Below are 24,609 nucleotides of genomic sequence, written 5' to 3'. Positions count from 1 at the left end.
TAATGTATATATAAACAAGGGCTCCCCAGTGGCGCACCATGTAACTACGCTTGCAGCATAATCACAACATTTTGGGTTCGAATCCGGCCCAGGGACATGTGTTGCAGGTAGTTTTTTCTTTAATTCTATATTTGTATTCATTATTCATCCACTGACCTCGGTGTTGCCATAGGAAAGGATTTTGAGATTGCCAAAGTGCAATACCGGCCACATCCTGCCAGATGGCAGTGTCGCCCACCCTTTGAAACCTTATATCTAACACTGTGTTACACTCAAATGTCTCCGGGCGCTATATTTAGACGGAGCCGAGTAAATTGCTTCATCTGACCACTTCAAAATGCATCTGGCACACTCGATCCATAAGTTGTGCCAAATTATGTCCGGGACCAGATGGACACCAATACTGGACAATTGGAATATTCTTTTTGGAATACCCCCGACCAAAGGTAAGGATTATCTGATTTTAGCTTGATCCAACAATGTTTTCATATTGATCCAGCTGATCAGCTTCTGTAGTGTTCAACACGAATGCCGTTACTGGCCATCAAAGCATAAAAAAAATACCCCCCCCCCCCCTTTCATGCATTCATGATGAAACATAATACCTGTTATATACATTTGATTTGGAAATAGTAGTGTGTCCAGGCAAGAAACGCCAACGCTTATAGTAGAATACATGTAGCGCCCTATAACTCAGCGTTTCAGGAATTATCCCGGATCACTCCTAAACTATACTTATATTCACCACGGGATAACGCACGAACGTATGCATGAAAAAATTCTCTTTTTTGCACGTTCGACGGAAGAATGTTCACTGTCAAATGACTATAGTATTGTCTCCATAGCTATAATATAGAATATAGATAGCTCTCCAAACATAGTGACGCACAGTGAAAATATATTATGGAAACGTGGCACGTTAGCCACAAGGACCAGACTAATCCCTGGCGCTGAATGTGCTAAAAATGCCCCAGAAAATATCTTTAAAAAAAAAAGTATATAAACAAAATTTGGTGCACAAGCAATACCACAATGGTGAGTCACTGCTCTGCTAACGTGGATCATGATTCACTAGCCCAGGCAGTTGTCCCAGCGTGCTTTAATACCACCTCCATCGTGCCAGTGCCGAAACACTCCTCTGCCACGAACCTCAATAACTTCCGCCCGGTTGCACTCACCCCATTATCATGAAGTGCTTCGAGAGGCTGGTCCTGGCTCACCTCAAATCTGGCCAATCACCTTCACTGGACAGTCACCAATTTGCCTACCGTGAGAACAGGAGCATGGAGGACGCTATCTCCTCAGCGCTACATTCTGCCCTCTCCCACCTGGATGAGAGCAATACCCTTGTGACAATGCTGTTCATCGAATTCACCTCAGCATTCAGCACCTGGTGGCATGGTGCGCACCTGGTGGCATGGTGCGCCGACAACAACCTGGCCCTCAACACCAATAAAACCAAGGAGCTCATCGTAGACTTCAGGAAGACTAGAGCCGGTGCGCACGCCCCGTCCATATCAATGGGACAGAGGCCAAGCATGTCTCCAGCTTCAAATTCTTGGGAGTCCACAACTCCGAGGACCTCTCTTCGACCCTCAACACCTCGTCATTGGTCAAGAAGGCTCACCACCAGCAAATCTTCTTCCTGAGGAGACTGAGGAAAGCCCACCTCCTCAGATTCTGGTGAACCTTTACCAGTGTGCCATAGAAAGCATACTCACCAACTGCGTCTGGTATGGCAACTGCACTGCCTCAGACCGTAAAGCACTGCAGAGAGTGGTGAAAACCACCCAACGCATCACCCGTACATCCCGTACGGAGGCGCTACAGGAACCTCCGCTCCAAGTCAGCTGTCATTTCCCTGAACTTTGTGCCACGATGACAGCCCCCCCCCCCCCCCCACGATATAAACTCTGAACTATGAACTCCATTGCCTATACCCTAGGCTGTTACCCATACTGTACAAACTTTATATGTGGCCTATACTAAATGTATACCTACTACACTGTAATCATAGTAATCATAATAATCATAACTACCTACCTCATACTATGGTCTACCCATATAACTTTGTATGATGGCATGTACAATAGTGCTTTATATACCGTATAATAATAATAATAATAATAATAATAATAATAATAATAATAATAATAATAATAATAATAATAATAATAATAATAATAATAATAATAATAATAATAATTCATTACATTTATATAGCGCTTTTTCTAGACACTCAAAGCGCTCCCCACAATGTAGGGTGTAAATGGCCTCCTTCACCACCACTGTATAGCACCCAACCTTGGGCTACGCAGGCTCAATGGCTGCCATACACATACACCATACACCAGGCACACATCACACTACGATGGCGAGCAGGACGCTCCGCTCCCGCCCCGACCGGAGAGAGAACCCATAGGAAGACGAGGCGGGGCCAGAGGAAAAAATCCACGGTTCCGGTGATGAGCATTACATCTAACATTGTCAACATTTCAGATGTATTATTGAGCGACCCACATCATAATATCCTGTCTAAAGGTTTATCTTTTGTACCAGCCCGCAAGGTGGATGCATTTACTACTAAGGTAGAACTATTTAAGTTTTTTAGAAATATTAAGTTGAAAGCATTTTATGCCAGAGGGTTTGATAAGAGAACTCAATACGCTAATGAAAATGTGTTGATAAGTGATGATGATGCTGATGCTAGGCCTGAGATAGAGCCAGACACCTTTAATAGAAAAGTATTTAAACCCCGTAGTCTGTTTACTCCCCATCTCAATCCTCCCTCAGTTGAAACTTTCTGCAGATTAGTACAAAATGATGTCCTTAAGTTATGTGAGACCAGTCACAAAGCCCATCTTTATCCAAATTTACTTGAATCGGAGTCTGCAGCACTGAAGGAGCTCATGAAGAAGGAAGATTTAATTTTTAGAAAAGCTGACAAGGGGTCTGGTATCGTGCTCCAAAACAAGAGCTCGTATATATCTGAGATAAACAGACAATTGAATGAGATTGAGGTATATACCCTTCTAAATTCAGACCCTGTGTTCAGATTTTCTACGGAAATCAAAACGGTCCTTAAAAGCCTGAGATTGTCTGAGGCAATTACAGAAAATGAATTTAAGTTTATGTTCGTAGAGTACCCGGTTACTCCTATTATTTACACTTTACCTAAAATCCATAAGGATATGATTAACCCTCCTGGTAGACCTATTGTTTCCGGTATTGGCTCTGCCACAGAAAAAATCTCTCAGTTCATAGATGCGCATATTAAGGATTTGGCCTCTTCTCAGCGTGGTTACTTGAAGGATACTACTACTTTTTTGAACAGGCTCTCGTCCTGCAACATTAGTCCTACAGACTTACTAGTTACCATAGATGTAGTCAGCCTTTACCCCAGCATTCCACATGCAGATGCGCTGGACTCGCTGAGTTTTTATTTAAACTCGAGGGAAGTATTACTCCCCCCTACAGAAGCGCTGGTTAGTTTAACGGATCTAGTTCTAACTAGAAATTATTTTAGATTCCAAGATAAATACTATTTACAAAACAGAGGCCTCAGCATGGGCTCTCCAGCCGCTGTGAACCTAGCCAATCTTTATATGTCCAAATATGAAGTGGATCATATCTTTAATAATAACCCGTTTGAGAAATGTGTCAAATCGTATATGCGCTATATTGACGATCTGTTTTTTATTTGGTCTGGTTCATCATCCGAACTTTTTGCCTTCCTTGAGTACCTGAACTCCTGTAGAAGAACGATAAAGTTTACATTAAATTTTGATATGTATAATTTACCCTTCCTCGATGTTTTGATCAAGAAAGCCCCAGATGGCATCTCATTACACACAGAGGTTTTTAAAAAGGAGACGGATCGTAACTCGTTCTTACATTATTCTAGTTATCACACCCCAGCCTTGAAGAACAGTCTTCCTTATAGCCAAATACTTCGCTATAAGAGAATATGTGATACTGACGATACATTTATTGCACAAGCAAAGGTACTCCGTGGCAGTTTCCACGAGAGAGGATATAGTGCTGATTTGACACTAAAAGCCTTTAATAAAACCAAGCATATCGACAGGGCCACGTTGTTTATCCCCAGAAAGAAAGAAGATAAACCTGATAAAGTATCTTTCGTGTCTACTTACAGCCCTATTACGAGAGACACGCGGACTATTGTCAATAAACATTGGCATATTCTGCAGTCCGACCCTCTCATAGGGACAGCGTTTCAGCATTCGCCTAACTATTTTTACAAGAGACAAGCAAATTTATCTAATCTCCTAGTCAAAACTGATTTGCCCTTAAAGAAACCTTCTCATTTTATGTCCAACATCCCAGACGGAAATTTTCCCTGCCAATCCTGTGTTCAGTGCCAGGGTATGATTAAAGATAAATTTTTCGCACATCCAAAAACGGGGAAAAATATCCGAGTCAAAGGACGGATAACGTGTAATTCGTCCAATCTGGTGTATTTGCTAAAATGTCCTTGTAATTTTTCCTATGTGGGCAAAACAACGAGAGCCTTTAAATCAAGAATAAGTGAACACAAATGTGCTGTGAGGAATTTAGATGTCAAGTCATCGGTAGCTCGGCATTTCTCTAAGTGTAAGCATACCGTCAACGACCTCAAATATATGGGACTAGAGCTAGTACTCAGGCCAGCGCGAGGTGGAGACAGACACAAGCTGCTGCTGCAACGTGAATGTTATTATATCCACCTGTTTAATTGTATCGAACCTAAAGGTATGAATGAAGAGAACGTCTTAACCTGTTTCCTTTAACCTCCTTACTCCCACATTGTTATTTCTGGTCTGATTAAAGATGTTGTTTGTTGCCAAACTAGATGCCCTATGGATAATTTGAAATTAATTAATTCAATTCAAGTAAAGTGGCTCAATTAGCCCTATAAATGAAAGGGCAGGCTATATGTTATCAAGTTTCTGGTAATTTTGTTTCGTTTTGTATTGTATTATTTATAAATATTTATTGATGATAGATATAGATATATCTATACATATGTATAAATTATGATTGTACTCTATTTTGATAGGTCATTCATTTAGTCATATTGCATAGGCACACCTGCGTTGTGATGTCATTTCCTGCCGTGTCATTTACCTGCCAGGTGTATATAATCATCACCTTGAATTCATTTCCAGTGCTAGCCATACCACTGAAGAAGGACATTAGTCCGAAACATGTCTGATTCAGGCTGCCAATTAAAAAAACATTGAACCTGTGAGTGCTGGTCCGGCTACCCTGCTTTGTTATACTGAACTTTATGGGATTACAGCACCCAGTGTGAGTACTTGTGAGCGCGGTCTAACTTGACTATACACATCACACTACACAATGGCTGAACGGCTCAGGAGACAGGAATTTATATCCCAATAAAGAAATTTCAAACAATATCAGCCAATTAAGGGGAAGGGATGATTAGGTGGCCTTGATGTCAGAGACCTGATTGGGAATTTGGCTAGGAACGTCGGGGAACCCCCTACTCTTTGCGATAGGCGTCCTGGGTTCTTTAACACATTCGGGGCCATTTGGATCCATCTAATCCCACTCTATACGGCCAGCAAATCAAAACAAACTTTCATTGTGCGTGAAGCTGTTTGTAGAGCTAAATCTATACTTTATAGTATTGCTATCTGTCCATTCTCATTGTCAATTGACACTATAAACCGTCACTTCAAAATGGCTTAAAGAAAAAAAAATTCATCAATACGTTCCCATTTTATAGCGTCTTGAATATAAGCGTTATATGGGATTGGTCTGGTATATTTCCTGCAAAACGAGATACAGGCTGTGCTAAGCTAATAACGTTAAATCGAATGGCGTTTCGGCCCTACAGAAGCTAGAGCTAAAAATCAAAATGCATTTGATCGATATCATGTTCCACCATGACTGCATGAAAGGGGGGGGGGGGGGTGGCGGGGGACGTCGTTTCTGATTATTGATTACCAATAACGGCGTTAGCCTCAGTAGCCACATTCGCTGATTGCCTGGTTGGGTATGATAACAAGGCCTGATCAGCGTGTAATTTACGTGAAAAATATCTTATCTGTGGCCGGTTGGACTGCAAAAAGGATTTCCCAGTTATCGATCGCCATCTGGTAGATCCATATGTCCATTGGCTGATGCTATATTCCTTTACTGCACACTGAATTCAGCTCCCAAAACGTATTCCATGCTACATGCTACACGCATAGATTCATCCTAACAGGAAAGTCCATTCAACATCCAAAAAAATAAAACACAGTTCTGCCACAGGGAACACAGCGCCCCTACGAGGATCTGGCCGGTAATGCACTTTTCCGAATTCCAAGAGTAGGGTAAATCTGCAGTGCCGCAGGGTGACATTGAGTGGGATATTACAATGGAATAAAAGCCAAAACAACCTTGCCACGGACATGTCCGTGGTTGGCCCTCAACCGTTGGATCCGAAACACGGACATGTCCGTGGTTGGCCGGGAATGTGTTAACGACCGAGATTCAGTCAGGACCTCGGTTTAGCGTTTCATCCGAAGGACAGCACTTGCAGTTGTACGGTGTCCCTATCACCGTAACAGGGGCATTATTACTGACTAGTCCAGAGGACAGAGTGCCCCCTGCTGGACAACAACACCACTTTCCGACAATGGCCTTGACCGGAGCTCGAACCGGTGATCTTACGATCATGAGTCCGGAGCTCTACTACTCATGTAGCCAAATACATATATATATATATTATTTACTGCATGTATATCCATATCTGTCTGAATATACCTGCATATAAGCCTTCTATATACCTACTTATACACCTGAATATAACCCATATAACTCTGCATGATAGCATGTACAGTACTATAATGCTGTATATACCGTGTGTATATATTTATCTATATCTGTACATATCCCTTACCTACTCTTGCTAGTTGCGCTGCTGGCCATTATGACTTACTACCGTATATTTATACCTGTATCACTGTACATATTATTACTACAACTCTCTGTATACATCTAATTAGCACTATTACTAGTAGTACTAATTTATATATTTGATATCCAGTTTAATCACCTGTACAATGTATATTGCTATTGCACTTTACTGTAACATTTGCACTCTGGTTGGATGCCAAACTTATTTTCGTTGTACTGTACTTGTGCTGTATGATGACAATACATTTTAATCTAATCGAAGAGTTTCTTTCTTTTTTTAATCATCTGAATTGAACCTCTCCATGTTCCTATGTGCCGAGTAGGCATCATGAATTTGAACCTAATGTATAATTCCAAAACTGAATGGATTATAGTGTGAAAGAAATGGTGTTTTACTTAATTCCTGAAAGAATACAGATGGGGAGGAAATGTTTGAGATAAGAGGTTTGATCTGCAGTGCAGTCAGTGCTCTTTTTGTCATTCAGAAACAGGAGATTGTGGTGCTGCTTACACAAGACAACATAGTGACATACCAGAGAAGGCCATTCCTCTCCACTTCACTCACCCCTCTCTCTCTCTCTCTCTCTCTCTCTCTCTCTCTCTCTCTCTCTCTCTCTCTCTCTCTCTCTCTCTCTCTCTCTCTCTCTCTCTCTCTCTCTCTCTCTCTCTCTCTCTCTCTCTCTCTCTCTCTCTCTCTCTCAGGATGGACTGAAATATCCCCCCATAAACGATGCTGATGTGAATTACATGGTGAGAAGGAGGAGATCACTCTGAGAAGGACCACATTGAGTGGGAGGAAGAACGTTTGACCCTGTCTGCGTCTGTCTGCCGACTGGTTATTACGGCTTACATGATGAAAGGCTGCTCTGTAGGCTTGTGTCAGAAGAAAATTATATTCCACCACCACTGTACTGTCTGTCTTTCTCTCCCTTGATATATACTGTGTCCACAAACCAAGGAGATCATTGAACCTGTAGTCTTTGTCATATAGTGTCTCGCTCAGGGGTATCACAATCAATCACCAAGGGGACATAACAATACCTAAGAAAAGTGCATTATTCCTGAGGTCACCAGCTGAATTGGTAATTTTGTTTATCTATAAAATGTGTGTATACCAGCTCAATATGTTACTGTAAATGCACTTCTGTTAATTCTCTGGTGCCTCAATGAATACAAGGAAGGCTATTTGTTTAAAAGGTGGATAAGGGGCGGTTAGGTGGCCGAGCGGAGATTGCGTTCGTCACCAACCCCGGAGCTGTGAGCTGGATTCGCCTGTTCGAATCCAGCTCACAGCTCCGGGGTTGTCACCAGCTTGGCTGGCCGTCTGCACTAATACAATTGGCTGTATTAGAGGGTGGGAGAAGCTGGCGGGGTGGGTCCGGGTCGTTGTAAACAGCGACTCCTACAGTTCGGTCGGGGCGCCTGCTAAGCGCGGATAGGACTTGAGGGGGATAGTGTGATCCTCCCACACGCTACGCCCTCTCGATGAGAATCCGCGCTGCCAGGTGAAAAGAAGCGGTGATTGGCTGGACGTGTGTCGGAGGAAGCACGTGGTAGCCTCCACTCTCCCAGATGATCTGACTGTGGGGGGTAAGTGCGCAGCGACCAGGAAGGGACTGGGAATTGGCATACGACTAACATTGGGATGGGAGAAAATCGGAGGAAAATGGAGGGGGAAAAAGATCAAAAAAAAAGAAAAAAAAAAAAGTGGATAAGGATGCATCATTTATGGATATTATATATATTGGCTTATTATAGAATTATTTTTACAGATTTAAATTATATAGGTTTTATTAATAGGTTTCAATGAATTATTCACCCACGATAATCGTGTAGCAATTCTAGGCTAAACTATTCGGAGAATGAAGTAGAATACACACACACACACACAAAACATCTCACCTTGGCTTTCACTGGTCTCGCGTGAAACCAATTATTTCCACGGCTTTGATTTCAGAGTAGGCATGAATTAAAATAATGATGAATTTGCAAGCTAATAATACATATTAGGTGTCATTTAGTTATTCTCCCACAAGATCTTGGACTTGGAGAACTATGTGGAACACCAATTTATAAAAAACATCTCTGACCATGGCATCTCTCGCTCTCTATTGCAACTGATCATTGAGTAGGTATGATGAATTTGCAATATTTCACTTGATAAAGTCAAATTGGATGCAACCAGGGAGCGAAATTAACTTTTTGACTCACCGGCCAGTGGCGGGTAGATGGGAAGAGTCTACCCGCCAAGCATATTTCTTACCTGCCGATATATATTTTATATATACAATTTTTTTTTAAATAAAATATATATTATATAATCATACTCGTAGTTGTATTATCTGTGAGACATCGCCACCACGCAATAAGTCAAAATGCTTGCTATCTGCAAACAGCTCCACTGTCTGTTTTGGCTGTGTTGCTCTTCTAGAAAAATAATCCTTTCAGGGTTGCCTATTGAAATACTGTACACTTTCCTACTGTACACTTTCCTGATTAATTGAAATGGGGGACCCTGGTCTGCATCCCCTTAACAATTGTGTGTATTGAGCTGTACTGTACCCATTCTGCAATCTGTTAATAAAGTTTTCAATCAATCAATCAATCACACCTCCAGTACAGAAACATTGTTTGAGTTTGCGTGTCAGGTAGACCATTGATTGACAGTCGAGTCTGCCAATTACATCACATCGCTTGCACTCCGGTGCTGCAGCTGGACCCATTGCCCACCTCTGCTGTTGATAAAGTTATTATACACACAGATACACAGTGGGCCAGTGACTTTGGTGTAGGGGTGTAACAATGCATCGATCCTAAGGGGGAAATTCAACTGCATCGATTTGAAAATGGTAGAATAGATTATCGCAATTTTAATGTGTACACGTTATGTTATTGTCATGTCCGTTACAGCCAACACACCGACATACGCTACTGCATCAACGTTATGATTAACAAAGCAAGGCATTCGTTTTGTTGCATTAACGTTATATTACTATTGCTATCGATAAATCTAGGTGTTCTAAAATCTATTGCTATTGGTAAGAGAGACTATAATAAGTTGGTGTCTCGGAAAACGAGAGCCCTGATCGCGGAGTTTCAGGAAGTAAACAAGAAAAATGAGAGCTTCCGATTGGTCATTTGCTTTATTTCCCATGAAACCAGTCACTTCACTCTACTGTGATTGGACCGTTGGCTTGAGTGCAATGTGGGACTTGTAGTTTTTTAACGATCTCGCAGAGGAGGAAAAAAAAGACGAGAGAGGCTATAATCTGTATTCGCACAGCGTGCGCGTAATTGATTTTTACCGTTCGCATACAAATATTTTTAGGGGCCTGCTTATGAACTACACGTCTACACGCCACACGGCGGGCAGCCCTCTAAGTGTCATGCGCCAAAGGTAAAAACAGACCGCCCCTGGCGGGCGGCGGGCTCTAGTTTCGGTCCCTGGATGCAACAGAATAATACCCCGGCTTGAGTCCAGTGCAAATGGACGACTGACAAGTAAATAAAAACATATGGTACATCTGGAAGCTAAATACTGGTTCTTCCTCCAATGGCCCGCAAAAGCAGGGTTAGGCTATTCACTAAAAATACTTGCTTGAAAAGTTGCAACATTTGTATTGCCTCGCAGTGAGAAGGAGGTGCATTTGATTTGTATCACAAGTCAGTTGAATAAAAGCTAAGAAAGGCAGCGTGCCAAATTTTTGCTATTTCATTCAGGGGGCCGGCTGAAAATGCCAGACAGGCCCTATTTGGCCCACAGGCCTCGAGTTTAACACCCCTAGCTGGAGACTGGATGAAAGGAAAAGGAAGAAAAAAACCTCTCCTCTTCATTCATCCCCTTTCACCTTCTTGTCTCCTCGTCTCCATGCCCTCATCTCATCCAGACTAACCAACATTTGGCTCCGTTTCCTGTCCACACATCAAGGAAGACCCCCCCCCCCCACACACCTCATTCCCAGGAAACACACCTGACATCTTGCCCTAGGCTCCCAGACAGACCCCCACCCCCCCACCCACCGGAGGCGAGAGACCACCTCCTCAGACGAATTTAGCCAGCCTAAAGCACAGACAAGTTAGCAAATTAACTTACCTGTCTTCATTTAAATAATTCACAAGCCACTTTTTTTCAAGTACGGAGATGTACTGGGTTATATGTGAGGCATAATTGCTGTGTTTTGTTTTGTACTGAAAGCTATAGGAGAACAGTGGATAAAAATAGAAAATAAATTCAAATCATATAAAAAATGTTATGCCTGCCTATCGCTACAGCCTAATGGTGAATGAGTGCGAAGGTGGTAAAGTGTCACTTAGAAGTGAATGAGAGGGAAGTGTATGAGCTGCTGTGTGAGACACCACTGATACGCTAAAGCTATTTCAGCAAAGCTTCCCAGCCAGTACACACAATCTGTTTACGTTTGCTTGGCTTTGTTATGGCAGTTCCTTTGTCAAAACAAATCAGTGTCAATAAGCAGGGTGTAAACATGCATGGCTTTGGTCACGGGTTAATCCTGATACATCACACACACACATACACACACATACACACACACACACACACACACACACACACACACACACACACACACACACACACACACACACACACACACACACACACACACACACACACACACACACACACACACACACACACACACACACACACACACACACACACACACACACACACACACACACACACACACACACACCGACAGACAGATGTATACACGCATAAACGCACACACACACAGACACCGACAGACAGATGTATACATGCATGAACGCACACACCAGACAGACAGACAGACAGACAGACAGACAGACAGATGTATGCACTCATGAACGCAGACACACACATACACAGACAAACAGACAGACAGACAGACAGACAGACAGACAGACAGACAGACAGACAGACAGACAGACAGACAGACAGACAGACAGACAGACAGACAGACAGACAGACAGACAGAGAGACAGACAGACAGACAGACAGACAGACAGACAGACGAACGCATGCATGCAACAACACACACACACACACACACACACACACACACACACACACACACACACACACACACACACACAGGCACACACATTCTCTTCTGCACTCCCCCTTTCTCTCTACAATTATGTTGCAAGCTCACCTCACCTGCCTAAAAAGCTGCCAAGGTCTTCCAACCTGTGAGGTTTCATTGTCCAATAACTTATTTTTAAACCAAGTCGAATTTTTACAGAAAAGCTACTTTCCAGTCAAACACAGACCTGCCAACCTTAAGGAAAGGGTTGGGGGACCACCTGGAGAGGTGTGTCATGCACACAGCACTACACAGACGATCTTTGGTTGGTTATTTACATATACAATTTCAATTCATGAAGATTAACACGATTTCAGATAGTTTGGGCGAATCCGGTTGTACAGTTATGTTATAGCAACTATATACCAGAAAACGAATAGATGGCTAAATGTGTTCTTTCAGAATGTCTGTAAACAACCTTTTCAAGCTGTTTCTATGCTCTCTTTTTTTCTGCCTTGCTTGTCTTTTCCACATGTTTGTTTTAGCTTCTAATGTGACTTTTTATGTGTCGTCTTCCTCTTTGCTCTCCTGACACGTTTCTCCATTCTGACTTCAGGTTTTCAGTCTCTCCTCATTCAGCTCTCCCCTTTTCTCTTTCTAGGAATTCTTCAAATCAATGTTTATGCTCCTCTTGCACATCTTTGTAAACAGCTACTGTCTTCTAGTCTAGTCATGCAGGCTTTGTTTTCTCAGACGTTTTGTAAAGGGTGGGGTGGGGTCTGATCCACTGATCAGCATCTTCATCTTCATCGTTGCTGACAATACTGTATTTCTCCATTCTGACTTCATTTTAGTTCAGTCATGTTAGTAGGCTACTCTCTAATTCTTTCTCAGACACGTGCCATAGGCATACAATTGCATTTAATGATTAGTTCAGCTCAGCTGATAGATGCAACAGCAGCCCTGCCGATTTAACATGACCCCACAGTGCAAAGTGTAAACAGCTTGCCGTTAGCTTGCTGCCATTGCCAACAGCTAGCATTCGATATTTGGATGCTACCTGGCTAGCTAGCAAGCTGTACCCAGCATGCCATTCAGTAGTGTAACAGTTAACAGGTGTCCCCCTATTTCACTACACAGTGTAGGTGCTAGGGATGGGCATGAGTAATGTTTCCCCAGATCAAGTACTCGCATGAGTTACTCAAGTAGTGCTCGAGTAATTGTTTAGGGGATGTGTACATTTTAAAGAGCATGGCAACAGCAATAACAATTCACAGCAATATACCCAATGCTTAATGCGTATGGTCAGTTACCATTTGTAATAATTACATTACCTCCACTCTGTCTGCAGCATGTCTCTCCACTCAAGGAAAGGCATACAGTATTTCTCCTGTATCAATAGTCTATGAATGCTACGCAAAGTGGCCGTTGGCACAATATGGAAATGCAGAAACCTTTCTGTGTCATGCTCTCACCTAAACCAAGCACAGTATCTCCATATGTCTGAGCACGTCTGACACAGAGAACTGCATGCTGTGTGATACATGTCCGAAGATGTGAGCCCGGATATGCAACATTCATGTCGTCACATATCCATTTAAGTGATGAACTGCACTACGTGTGGTTGTTTTCAGAGATTTTAGAGACGTTTTATACTCGTGCTACAAGTGTTTGGCCTCACCATTCAATGTTATTGAAGACTGCCTGCTGTGACCTTATACTTATGATTATCGTTACTTGTATAACATTAATGTGTCTGTCTGTCTACGTTGGTTTTTAATTCCTTTTCAATGAGGAGTATCCATCTGTTGGACAGGGTTGCTTTTGTGTCCATGTCTGCCAGATTTGTGTCTGTTTTGATGGACAGAAAGGTTTGGAGAGGGTAAACTTTTTAAGTTACCATCATCCACAAAGCTTGTTGCAAAGGCATGATTATGTTATGTTCTAATTTTAAAATAAACACACGGACAGTAATACCTTCAGTCAAATCTGTCCATTGATCAAACCATGTATTCATGCATTTCTGTATGACCACACGTGTATTACATGATATGGCCGTTCAATTTGGCCAGTAAATTAGAATCTTGTCGGCCACGTTGGCCGGCCAAAATAAATGCTAGCAGACACCCTGCCTAGTGGAATACATTTTTCATATCCTTTCCAGCAACCTTTACGTCCACAGACATTACTCGCTTTGCACATAACATACACACTGAGCTGTTCCTTAAAGGAGCTACTGTAGAGTTTGTGGGAACAAACAACACTTACAACCTTGTTGTGCAGCAAACTGAGACGAAGCTCTTTACTTCACGTGCAGAAGTAAAAACAACAAGCGACCAAGACAACTACATACAGGGCTTGTTTACACGTCCCTGTGTCTAACTCACTGCACTACGCTACTTGTATAACAAGAGCTTATAAGAAGAAACAATCATCCCAGCGCAATGTCTCTATTGACTCAGCTATAGATATTTTCCTCTGCTCTTACCTCATTGGACGCCACTCACGAATAAAGTTGGGTTAACTCGCCGACGCTTGAGTGCCAAACCCGAGAAAAGTCGGGTTTTCTATCGTTATTTCTTTTATTCAATATTCCCATTCATAATCCATCGAGGGAGCCTGTGTTATCATTGGGAATGAGTCTGAGATCGCAAACGTCGAATACCGCCGTTTGCCGCCTTGCGGCCGGTATTGCACATCCTTTGAAACTCTCTGTCTTGAGCTGTGCGTCGATCTAAAGTGTCCGGGCGGGGTTTTCCTTGTCGGGCAGGACAAGCGTTTATAACGCATGGATTGAGGAGAATCAAGCACTCCCGGTTCATGTTCTTTGGTGGATTATGTTGGCAACACGATCGACATCAATACTTGGAATGGCGATCAGATAGTTGGAATATTCTTTTTGGAGTACATCCTAGTCAAGGTAAGGGCTATATGGTATCAATCTTGCGTTGATCCAAGAATCCCTTCACTGCGATCCGAGCGTATGTGTGCAATGTGTGTGTAACGTATTCCGTTGGTGACGATCAAAGCATAGAAAAACGACCCCCCCCCCCCCCCCCACACTTTCATGCATTCATGATGAAACATAATACCGATAATATAGCATTGATTTCAGATTGATTGTTGATACAGGCGAGAAACGGCACGGTTTTTAGTGAAATGCACGTATTGCTGCATAGCGTAGTTTTCTGGTATTAGACAGGATTACTCCCTCTTACCTGGCCTTCTTACCACACGGACCACGGTACACAGCGCCATCTGGCGCTGATTGAGTTAACAGGTAAAAAAGACAACTGGCCCATTTGCGTATTTTTAAGTAACAAATCATACCAGGTGTGGAAACAGTGAGATGATGATAGTTTAGTTACAAAGAATAAAGGGGATGAGGGGTTATATCACACACAATCTAACAATAAATTGTGGCTTACAAACAACAACATCTCCTGACTTTCCATTTTCAAACTCAAGAAACCATACATAAAATTCAGAATCTACACCACAGAAGAAGCACAAAACAGTGTGCTCTAATAAAATGCATACAAACGGCACTTGGGCCTCCACACTGTGTTACTGAACAGATTACTGACTTCAGGCACGTAGCCTCAATATTTATACTGTCTCACTTATTTCAAGTGGGGAAAACTAACAAATAAACGTGGATAGATGCACCGAAAGCATCTAACGAGAAAGGCAACATTAATTGACTGTTTGACACGTCTGAATGAAAAACACGGGCAGTGAAAAGGGAGCGGGGGGCAAATCAGGGGGTTCTTTAGCGCTGGTGCAGCAGTGTTTCTGCCTATGCGAGTGTGGAGTGCTTTATGTTCCCATCAAAAGGCCAGAATGCAGATGGCACAGCCATCTGTGTAGAATCACAACCGTGCATTCAGACATGAGGATCTCCATTAAACTTCATATAAATACATGGGAGGGTAGTGGGATGTAAAGAAAAACTCTCATTCACAACAAACTGATTAACCTTCATAGTTAGGAGATTTTCTCTCCTCACATATTTCATATTCAACACTCCAGAGAGATAGCACAAGAATGAACTGTAACCTCGTACGAGTATTGAACACAGTACAAACCGCTGGCTTCAAATAAAAGGTTGGAGGACTTTAACAAATCTCAGAGCAATGTGGTACTTTTTATCAAACGATTGAAATTTAGGTTGTTCACCTTTTATTAAAAGGGGAACAGCGGCAATTTAAAAAAAATTATATTGTTTAGGGGGGTAATACGACATGTTAGTAGAATAAACCACACACTGTACTCATGCCTGTGCATTCATCGGGAACACGCTTCAAAACCTTCTGGGGAGAGCGTCATCGAAGTAATCGTGTCGCCAGGCAGCTCAGCGAGGAAATTAATGGAGCACAAAATTACAGCGAAATTAAAACTTAAAATACATATTCAATAATAGGCAGAGCATCATTTTCTGGAAGATGAAAAGCTTCAGGTACATCCTACATTTCTGAGTTTGTTTGTTTTCCAGTGTCCAATCCATTGATTTAGAGAGTTTACCACTAAAGGGAAGTCAGGACATCAGTGCAGCAGGTCTCAGCTTGATACGTGTTGCAGTTACTCTCCTGTGCATTTCCTGTCTCCATTACTACTCTCACTCAACCTCTTACACAACACTGGTAAGCATGACTTCTGAATCTGACTTGTAAACAAAAATCGAATCGCCCAAATTGATGAGCACCGCTTGTCTGATGTACATTACAGCCTGTGTGTAGCCTGTGTGCTCCAGCCATGCAGCCCTCTGACTGAGTAAGATCACAAAATCAGTGGCTACAGGAAAACAACCAATTCAGAAATGTAAGTTATACCTGTCCTAGCTTCCTCTTCCAGAAAATGGTACTCAGCCTGTTATTGAGTCTGTATTTAAAGTTTTAATTTGCTTTCATTCCGCGCTCCATTCATTTCCTCGCTGAGCTGCCTGGTGAGATCCTGGTGATGATCAAACGCACCACATTGCTCTGAGATTTGTTAAAAGTCTGTCCTCCAGCCTTTTATTTGAAGCCAGCTGTTTTTACTTGTTGTATTGGGTTACAGTTCATTCTTGTGCTATCTGGAGTGTTGTGAAATGCGTGCCTACTAAATAATATTATTTTGTACCTACTAAATAATATTAATTTTCAAAAGAATTGGGCGTTATTCCCCTTTAAGATTTAGCATTAATCTGTGCACATTTCAAAGGGCTTCCAATTACTAAATAATGAGGTGACATTAATTTTGAAGCTGCTGTATTACCCTGTTGAAATCAGATTAAATAAACGCAGAAGAAAAAAGAGTGTGAGGAGAGTAATTAATGTCTCTGGTCACGAGGGCACACAGTTCTTCCTCTCTCTTTTTTGTACAAAATCAGGATGATGATCCTCAAGGATGGGGGAAAAAAACTAAAAAGAGAGAGAGAGAGAGAGAGAGAGAGAGAGAGAGAGAGAGAGAGAGAGAGAGAGAGAGAGAGAGAGAGAGCTACAACCTCTAACAAGCCCTCACCCACCCATGCTCCAACCTGCTGTCTCAAGACGCAAGGACCATGGCAATTGAATTCCGATTCTATGGGTAAGGCCTTCAATGAATGATGGAATCCACATGAAATGGCTGGGTGAAATGTGTGAGTGTGTGTGTGTGTGTGTGTGTGTGTGTGTGTGTGTGTGTGTGTGTGTGTGTGTGTGTGTGTGTGTGTGTGTGTGTGTGTGTAGCAGGTGCAGTGGTTAATGCTTTAAAACCTTGATAAAAAGCAGGAAGAATGAGAGATGAACTGACCCTGAATGGATCATCCAAATGGATATGAGGTAGAGAGTTCTGAGGTAGAGACTGAGTAACACATAACATCCATGCCGCACGCACGCACGCACGCACGCACGCACGAGAGTTTGTCCGAGGGAAGCAACAGTTCTGATTCTGATTGGAGGATCAAGAAATTAGGGCAGGGCTTGAGATCAATTACACAATAATTATGGTAATGAAACCTATGGTGCTGGTGGTATCAATATTTTCCCAATCGTTTTCAGCTGTTTTGCTAAGTGGCTGCAAAGTGAACTTGTTTGCCGAGACTGAAACACACTATACTCCACCATCAAGCCAGAGAGCTTATAATGAACTCTATAATTAATGGGAGACTCATTCAACAAATTCTGTTGCATATATGTTTTATTTTGACTATACAGGGCCACATTCAGAGGTACTAGCAGCCTACTATGGCATGCCGACACAAAGCAAGGGGGGGGGCTCACTATCATTGTCCATTTATTGAACAAATTATCTGCCTAAGAATGCAACGTCATCAACGAATGAGCAGCAATAGCTGCAACGACTTTGTCTGTACATGATGTCACAACCAAAGACTTATAATACTTGATGTCACAACCAAAGACTTCTAATACTTGATGTCACATGTTACAACCAACGAGTTCTAATACATGATGTCACAACCAAAGACTTCTAATACTTGATGTCACATGTTACAACCAACAAGTTCTAATACATGATGTCACAACCAAAGACTTCTAATACTTGATGTCACATGTTACAACCAACGAGTTCTAATACATGATGTCACAACCAAAGAGTTCTAATACATGATGTCACAACCAAAGACTTCTAATACTTGATGTCACATGTTACAACCAACGAGTTCTAATACATGATGTCACAACCAAAGAGTTCTAATACATGATGTCACAACCAAATACTTCTAATACTTGATGTCACATGTTACAACCAACGAGTTCTAATACATGATGTCACAACCAAAGACTTCTAATACTTGATGTCACATGTTACAACCAATGAGTTCTAATACATGATGTCACAACCAAAAAGTTCTAATACATGATGTCACATGTTACAACCAACTAGTTCTAATACATGATGTCACAACCAAAGAGTTCTAATGCATGATGTCACATGTCACAACCAGAGTTCTAATTCATGATGGAACAACCAAAGAGTTCTAATTCATGATGTCACATGTTACAACCAGAGTTCTAATTCATGATGGAACAACCAAAGACTTCTAATTCATGATGTCACAACCAAAGAGTTCTAATACATGATGTCACATGTTACAACCAACTAGTTCTAATACATGATGTCACAACCAAAGAGTTCTAATACATGATGTCACATGTTACAACCAACTAGTTCTAATACATGATGTCACAACCAAAGAGTTCTAATTCATGATGTCACATGTCACAACCAGAGTTCTAATTCATGATGGAACAACCAAAGACTTCTAATTCATGATGTCACATGTTACAACCAAAGAGTTCTAATACATGATGTCACAACCAAAGAGTTCTAATACATGATGTCACAACAAAAGAGTTATAATACATACAACAACACACAGATAGCATTACTGTACGTAGCGCCATGAACAACACCTATTTCATAACGAATCCTGAACGTACAGTATAGTAAGGAATTGAAAGCGTCTGCCTGGTGGAAATTATCAAGACAACACAGTTCTGCTGTGCTTTTATCCACGGCCACCGGCTGCTCCACAACTTCCAAGGCCATCGTTTCCCTAGACAGTTCCAGCAGTTATCTGGCTGTCACTCACAATATCACCATGTGCGCCCCACAAAACTAAACGAGGTTGTTGATGTTGGGGAAAGATGCTGTGGGCTGCGTCTATATGAATCTGTGGAATCAGGGGCATTTCGCTTACTTACAGTGTTACAATGATCTGTGAGAGGGATCAGTAAACACGCTCCCCTGAGAGAAGCACATTAGCCGATACAGTAGGCCGCTGCTGTTGGTTTTGCAGGGAAGATGCTTCTCCAAGGGGTACAGGTTTCTTATGTCTACAACCCTGAACAACGGCACAACAATACAAATTAAAGGCACATATAAAGAAAGTATGGGAATAAGTAACAATATATATATATATATATATATATATATATATATATATATATATATATATATATATATATATATATATATATATATATATATATATATATATATATATATATATATATATTATATATATATACCGGTATATATATTGTTACTTATATATATATATATATATATATATATATATATATATATATATATATATATATATATATATATAGCCTAATAATACTACCAGTGGGAGGAGGGGGCGCTAGACACAGGGATGCGGCGTCAGCTCCAGGTGACAACACACGCACCAAAGGCATTTTTCAAAACACAGGAGATCATGCAGGGAGGTATGTGTCAGTGTCAGACAAACGCCTAGTAGAGTGACTTACAACCTCCCTCCAAAACACTCTAGGGGAAGTTTTCCTAGAGTTCCAAGTGTGATGTCACATCACCGACATTAACACGATGCATGTCCATACGGGACCCCCTTTAAAACATTTGAATATGTATAGGCCTATATGAATATGTAGATATGAATGTGAGCTCATTCAGTGAGGCATGGGGGACAGCTGTTGTGAGCGCCACATGTACATGGAAACATGTGTTAGCGCTGTGGAACAGGTTAGGGTGACACGACAGGTGAGAGGGTCAGGGCAAAAGCATCATCCCGTATGTCTGAACATTACCTATAGGACGGGCTCACTTCCACCGAGAGCATTTCATCCACCAGATTGAAATCATTCAGACTGGACATTTCAATTTAACCGTTTACATGGACACTAGATGAAGTGAAGGCATGTCATCAGAAATATCACCTTTCTGATACGCCTAGAAAGGCCCTGCCTACACTCTTAGCTGCCTACGCCTGTTCTGCTTATTAACCATTTCACTACCACACTACCAAAGGGTTAACCCTTTCACTGCGACAATACAGAAGGTTAAGCCTTTCGTCTGTAGTGTGGTAGTGAAAGGTTAACCTTCTGTAGTGTGGTAGTGAAAGGGTTAAGACAGCAGAAACTCAAACACTGTGCCCAGCACCTGTGGGTTCAACAACTCATCCCCAGCTGTAAGGCTATGCTGGCTGGTGTGTAGCTAGCATGACGTAATGTACAGCCAGGGACCAAGCGACTTTTAACCATGGTCTGTGTAACTTTACTAAGTAAAGTTACTAAGAACATGCTAAATGGTAAATTAATTTAATTTGGATAACATAGCTATTTACTATAGCTAACACTAAGGGTCCAATAAAGACAGCCATGGAAAACTTTTGTTTTGTAATTTCCTTCACGTGACTTAATGTTACACCCATGTGGGCATAGAAAGAATATATTTACATTATAAGACTTGTTGTACCGGACATTATCTATAGGACAGACTCACTGTTATACTGGACATTATCTATAGGACAGACTCACTGTTATACTGGACATTATCTATAGGACAGACTCACTGTTATACTGGACATTATCTATAGGACAGACTCACTGTTATACTGGACATTATCTATAGGACAGACTCACTGTTATACTGGACATTATCTATAGGACAGACTCACTGTTATACTGGACATTATCTATAGGACAGACTCACTGTTATACTGGACATTATCTATAGGACAGACTCACTGTTATACTGGACATTATCTATAGGACAGACTCACTGTTATACTGGACATTATCTATAGGACAGACTCACTGTTATACTGGACATTATCTATAGGACAGACTCACTGTTATACTGGACATTATCTATAGGACAGACTCACTGTTATACTGGACATTATCTATAGGACAGACTCACTGTTATACTGGACATTATCTATAGGACAGACTCACTGTTATACTGGACATTATCTATAGGACAGACTCACTGTTATACTGGACATTATCTATAGGACAGACTCACTGTTATACCGGACATTATCTATAGGACAGACTCACTGTTATACTGGACATTATAGGACAGACTCACTGTTTTACCTACATACTGACTGTATACTGTACGTATACACACGAGAAGATGCAAGAGACCACACACACACACACGTGCGCCCAATTTACACACACAAAAACACAGACAATACCCGCTAGCACACCATACCCACACAATGCATTGCAGCATACACACAAGCCCACACACAGAATCACACACACACAGAATCACAGAATCACACACACACACAGAATCACACACACACACACACACACACACTGGACTAAATATAAACGTTTCTGGACACTTGTTTAGAATATAATCTTTTGCAGAATTGGAAAAGAAAATACAAGCAAATGAACGGAATTGCCAAAGCACAAACCCTTAGACACTCATTTTGAACTTTGGCAAGACTTGTAGTTGTTATTTAAGTTACATTACTAATTTACATCACTAATCCACATAGAGTGGAAATGTACCCTACTATCATCTACTCCGGTTTCAGCTCCCAAATAACAGATACAGATCATGAACCATAGTTCTTGATTAAGCATGTGTAACTAAAAACACTAATAACTGCAACCCCCGCGTATTCAGATTAATAACCCTTGCATCAGCGTTGCTGTTAAAAATAATAATCACATCAGCAGTAGGTACAAACAGGTGAAATGTGGCATGTTTCCTGATAGTGAGTATTTAATAACAGCAAGTAATATCAAAGCATCATATGCTAGTTCAAAGGTCACTTTGCCTGCTGTTCAAAAAACCACATGGGTTTGTTTTCAGTTAGGATTCAGCCTCCCACTTAAAACACACACACACACACACACACACACGCACACACACACACACAAACACACACACACACACACGCACACACACACACACACACACACACACACACACACACACACACACACACACACACACACACAATGTTCTTCTAGGTTTGTCAACAGAGTTCAAAGGGGAGGTAAACGTGTATACCTACCTGGTATTTCCAAAAGCTGATACCAAAATAGGCAAACAATATCACTGGAATACTCAATTACACCCAATGCTGCAATATATAAAATAAAAAAATAAAAATAAAAATAAAAAAAATATATATAGCCTACATACAATGGCTTCTAAAGAAATGTTTTTTCACAGCTAAATGATCATGTAAAGCAGACCTATGAGTTTTTAACGGTTGTCTTTGAATCCAATTTCATCAGAACAGGGATATCTCTACTTACTTTAACATTCAGACTGTTTACAGCTCACCGTTTTTTTAAGTAATATAATGCAGAAATGTCAACTTTTACAAGGGTCTCAAAACAATATTTTGGGTAAACCTCATCCAAAATAGAGGATAGGACATGTGTCAATTACAAGTTTAAATTCCTTTTCACCTTTATTAAAAGCTTGCTTTCAATAACAGATCCACTAACATCAATGTTTTACACATACAAAGAAATTGATACATTTTAGCTACATTTAGCAAAAATGTAAGGCTACATTTTTTTCTGGAAACCTTTTTAAAACACAACCACCAACAATACATTATCTCATTATCAATTAATTTAAAATATTATAATTAACCTCTAGTGTAAAAATATAAAAATAATAATTTAATAACTATGTAGTAGACTGCATGGGTTAGTTGCCTCTCTCTAGCATGTGAGTGGATGCTAAAAAGTTTACCACTGCTGTATGTCGAGTGAATGGGACCAAACTTTTCTCATTGCCTGGTTAGATTGATGCACACAACGCTTAAAATAAGGAAGAATAGCCTCAATATATTTCAGCTCCGAGACAACTCTAATTAAGTTATGACAATACAAAAAATACAATACAATTAGCGACATCTCCTTAAGTTTACAAGGGTCTGTGCAAATAATGCCAGTGGAACCGGTCAACAAATGTAGCTCATATTACCCTTCTCTATCAAAAGAGTGATATTCTACGCAGTAAAAAGTGAACAGATACTAGTTACAATAATTTTACTGTTGCACGGCGCGGGCTATAATGTGTCAATAAATGTCTCAATGTGTTGGTTTGGCTACATTGTTACTCCGCTTAGGTTGCATGAGCAAGTAGAGAGAAGTCTCCTGTCCGGAGCTTTGGTGCACAAAGACAGAATATTAGTAAATATCATCTCCAAGAACGCGTTAGTGCGACCAACAGCCAACAAAAGTTAAAGAGCCGTGCCTCCGCGGGGGGAACCGCACTCAGGAGCGCAGGCGAGTACAGTACACACCTTTTACATTACGGTAGCTAGTTTAGAAAGTTTGAGTTGCCTCCTAACCAGGTAAAACTCCTAAATAGTGTATAATTCACTTACTTTTCTCTCGCTTGGCTATCGGAAGGGACGACAGCTCCTTTACCTTTGGCGTACATGCTGGAGTCTGTTTTAAGACTTTTACCCCACTCAACACCTGTCAAAGAAAGCAGCCAGGAAAACGTTCCATCTCCATAGCTACCCCTTTAGTGTTTTTCCTCCCCCCTCCTTTTTTTTTTTTTTTTTTTTTTTACATCTCCAACATTGGCCACAAATCAGGCACAGTTTCTATTGGGGGGACTTGAAACCGTCCGCTGTTGGATTTTTTTTTCTCCTCAGCCGCTGTTCTAGAAATTCGTCGCCCTCCCTTCGCTGTGCAATGGTGGGGGCATCTTAAAGTGAAACACACACTTCTTGTTTACTGACCTCAGAAACATGAAGAGAGAGTGAAAGATAGGAAAAGCTGGCTTGATAGAGACTCTGTACTTTGGGCCCTCCTTTAAATATGTGTTTGCAATAGATTGTAAATGGCTATTGCTGTCTTCCATAGATATTCAGACTTTGTCTTCAAGTGTCAAGGTTTTGAGG

The 24,609-nt window shown here is 41.2% G+C and overlaps 1 protein-coding gene across 1 annotated transcript in view; it reads right to left on the bottom strand.

Annotated features, from left to right (window-relative positions):
* Positions 1-24,204, bottom strand: part of ssbp4 (single stranded DNA binding protein 4) — a 240,224-nt gene extending 216,020 nt beyond the window's left edge. Inside the window, 1 exon segment of the mRNA XM_084309168.1 lies at positions 24,085-24,204. Coding sequence (XP_084165294.1) covers positions 24,085-24,140 — 56 coding nt within the window. The 5' untranslated portion in view covers positions 24,141-24,204.
* Between the last annotated feature and the right edge of the window lie 405 nt (positions 24,205-24,609).

This window comes from Notolepis coatsorum (genome assembly GCF_963971535.1).
Source record: "Notolepis coatsorum genome assembly, chromosome: 2".
Taxonomy (NCBI): domain Eukaryota; kingdom Metazoa; phylum Chordata; class Actinopteri; order Aulopiformes; family Paralepididae; genus Notolepis; species Notolepis coatsorum.
Note: the sequence above shows the minus strand (reverse complement) of the source record. Positions and strands in the feature narration are given on the sequence as shown.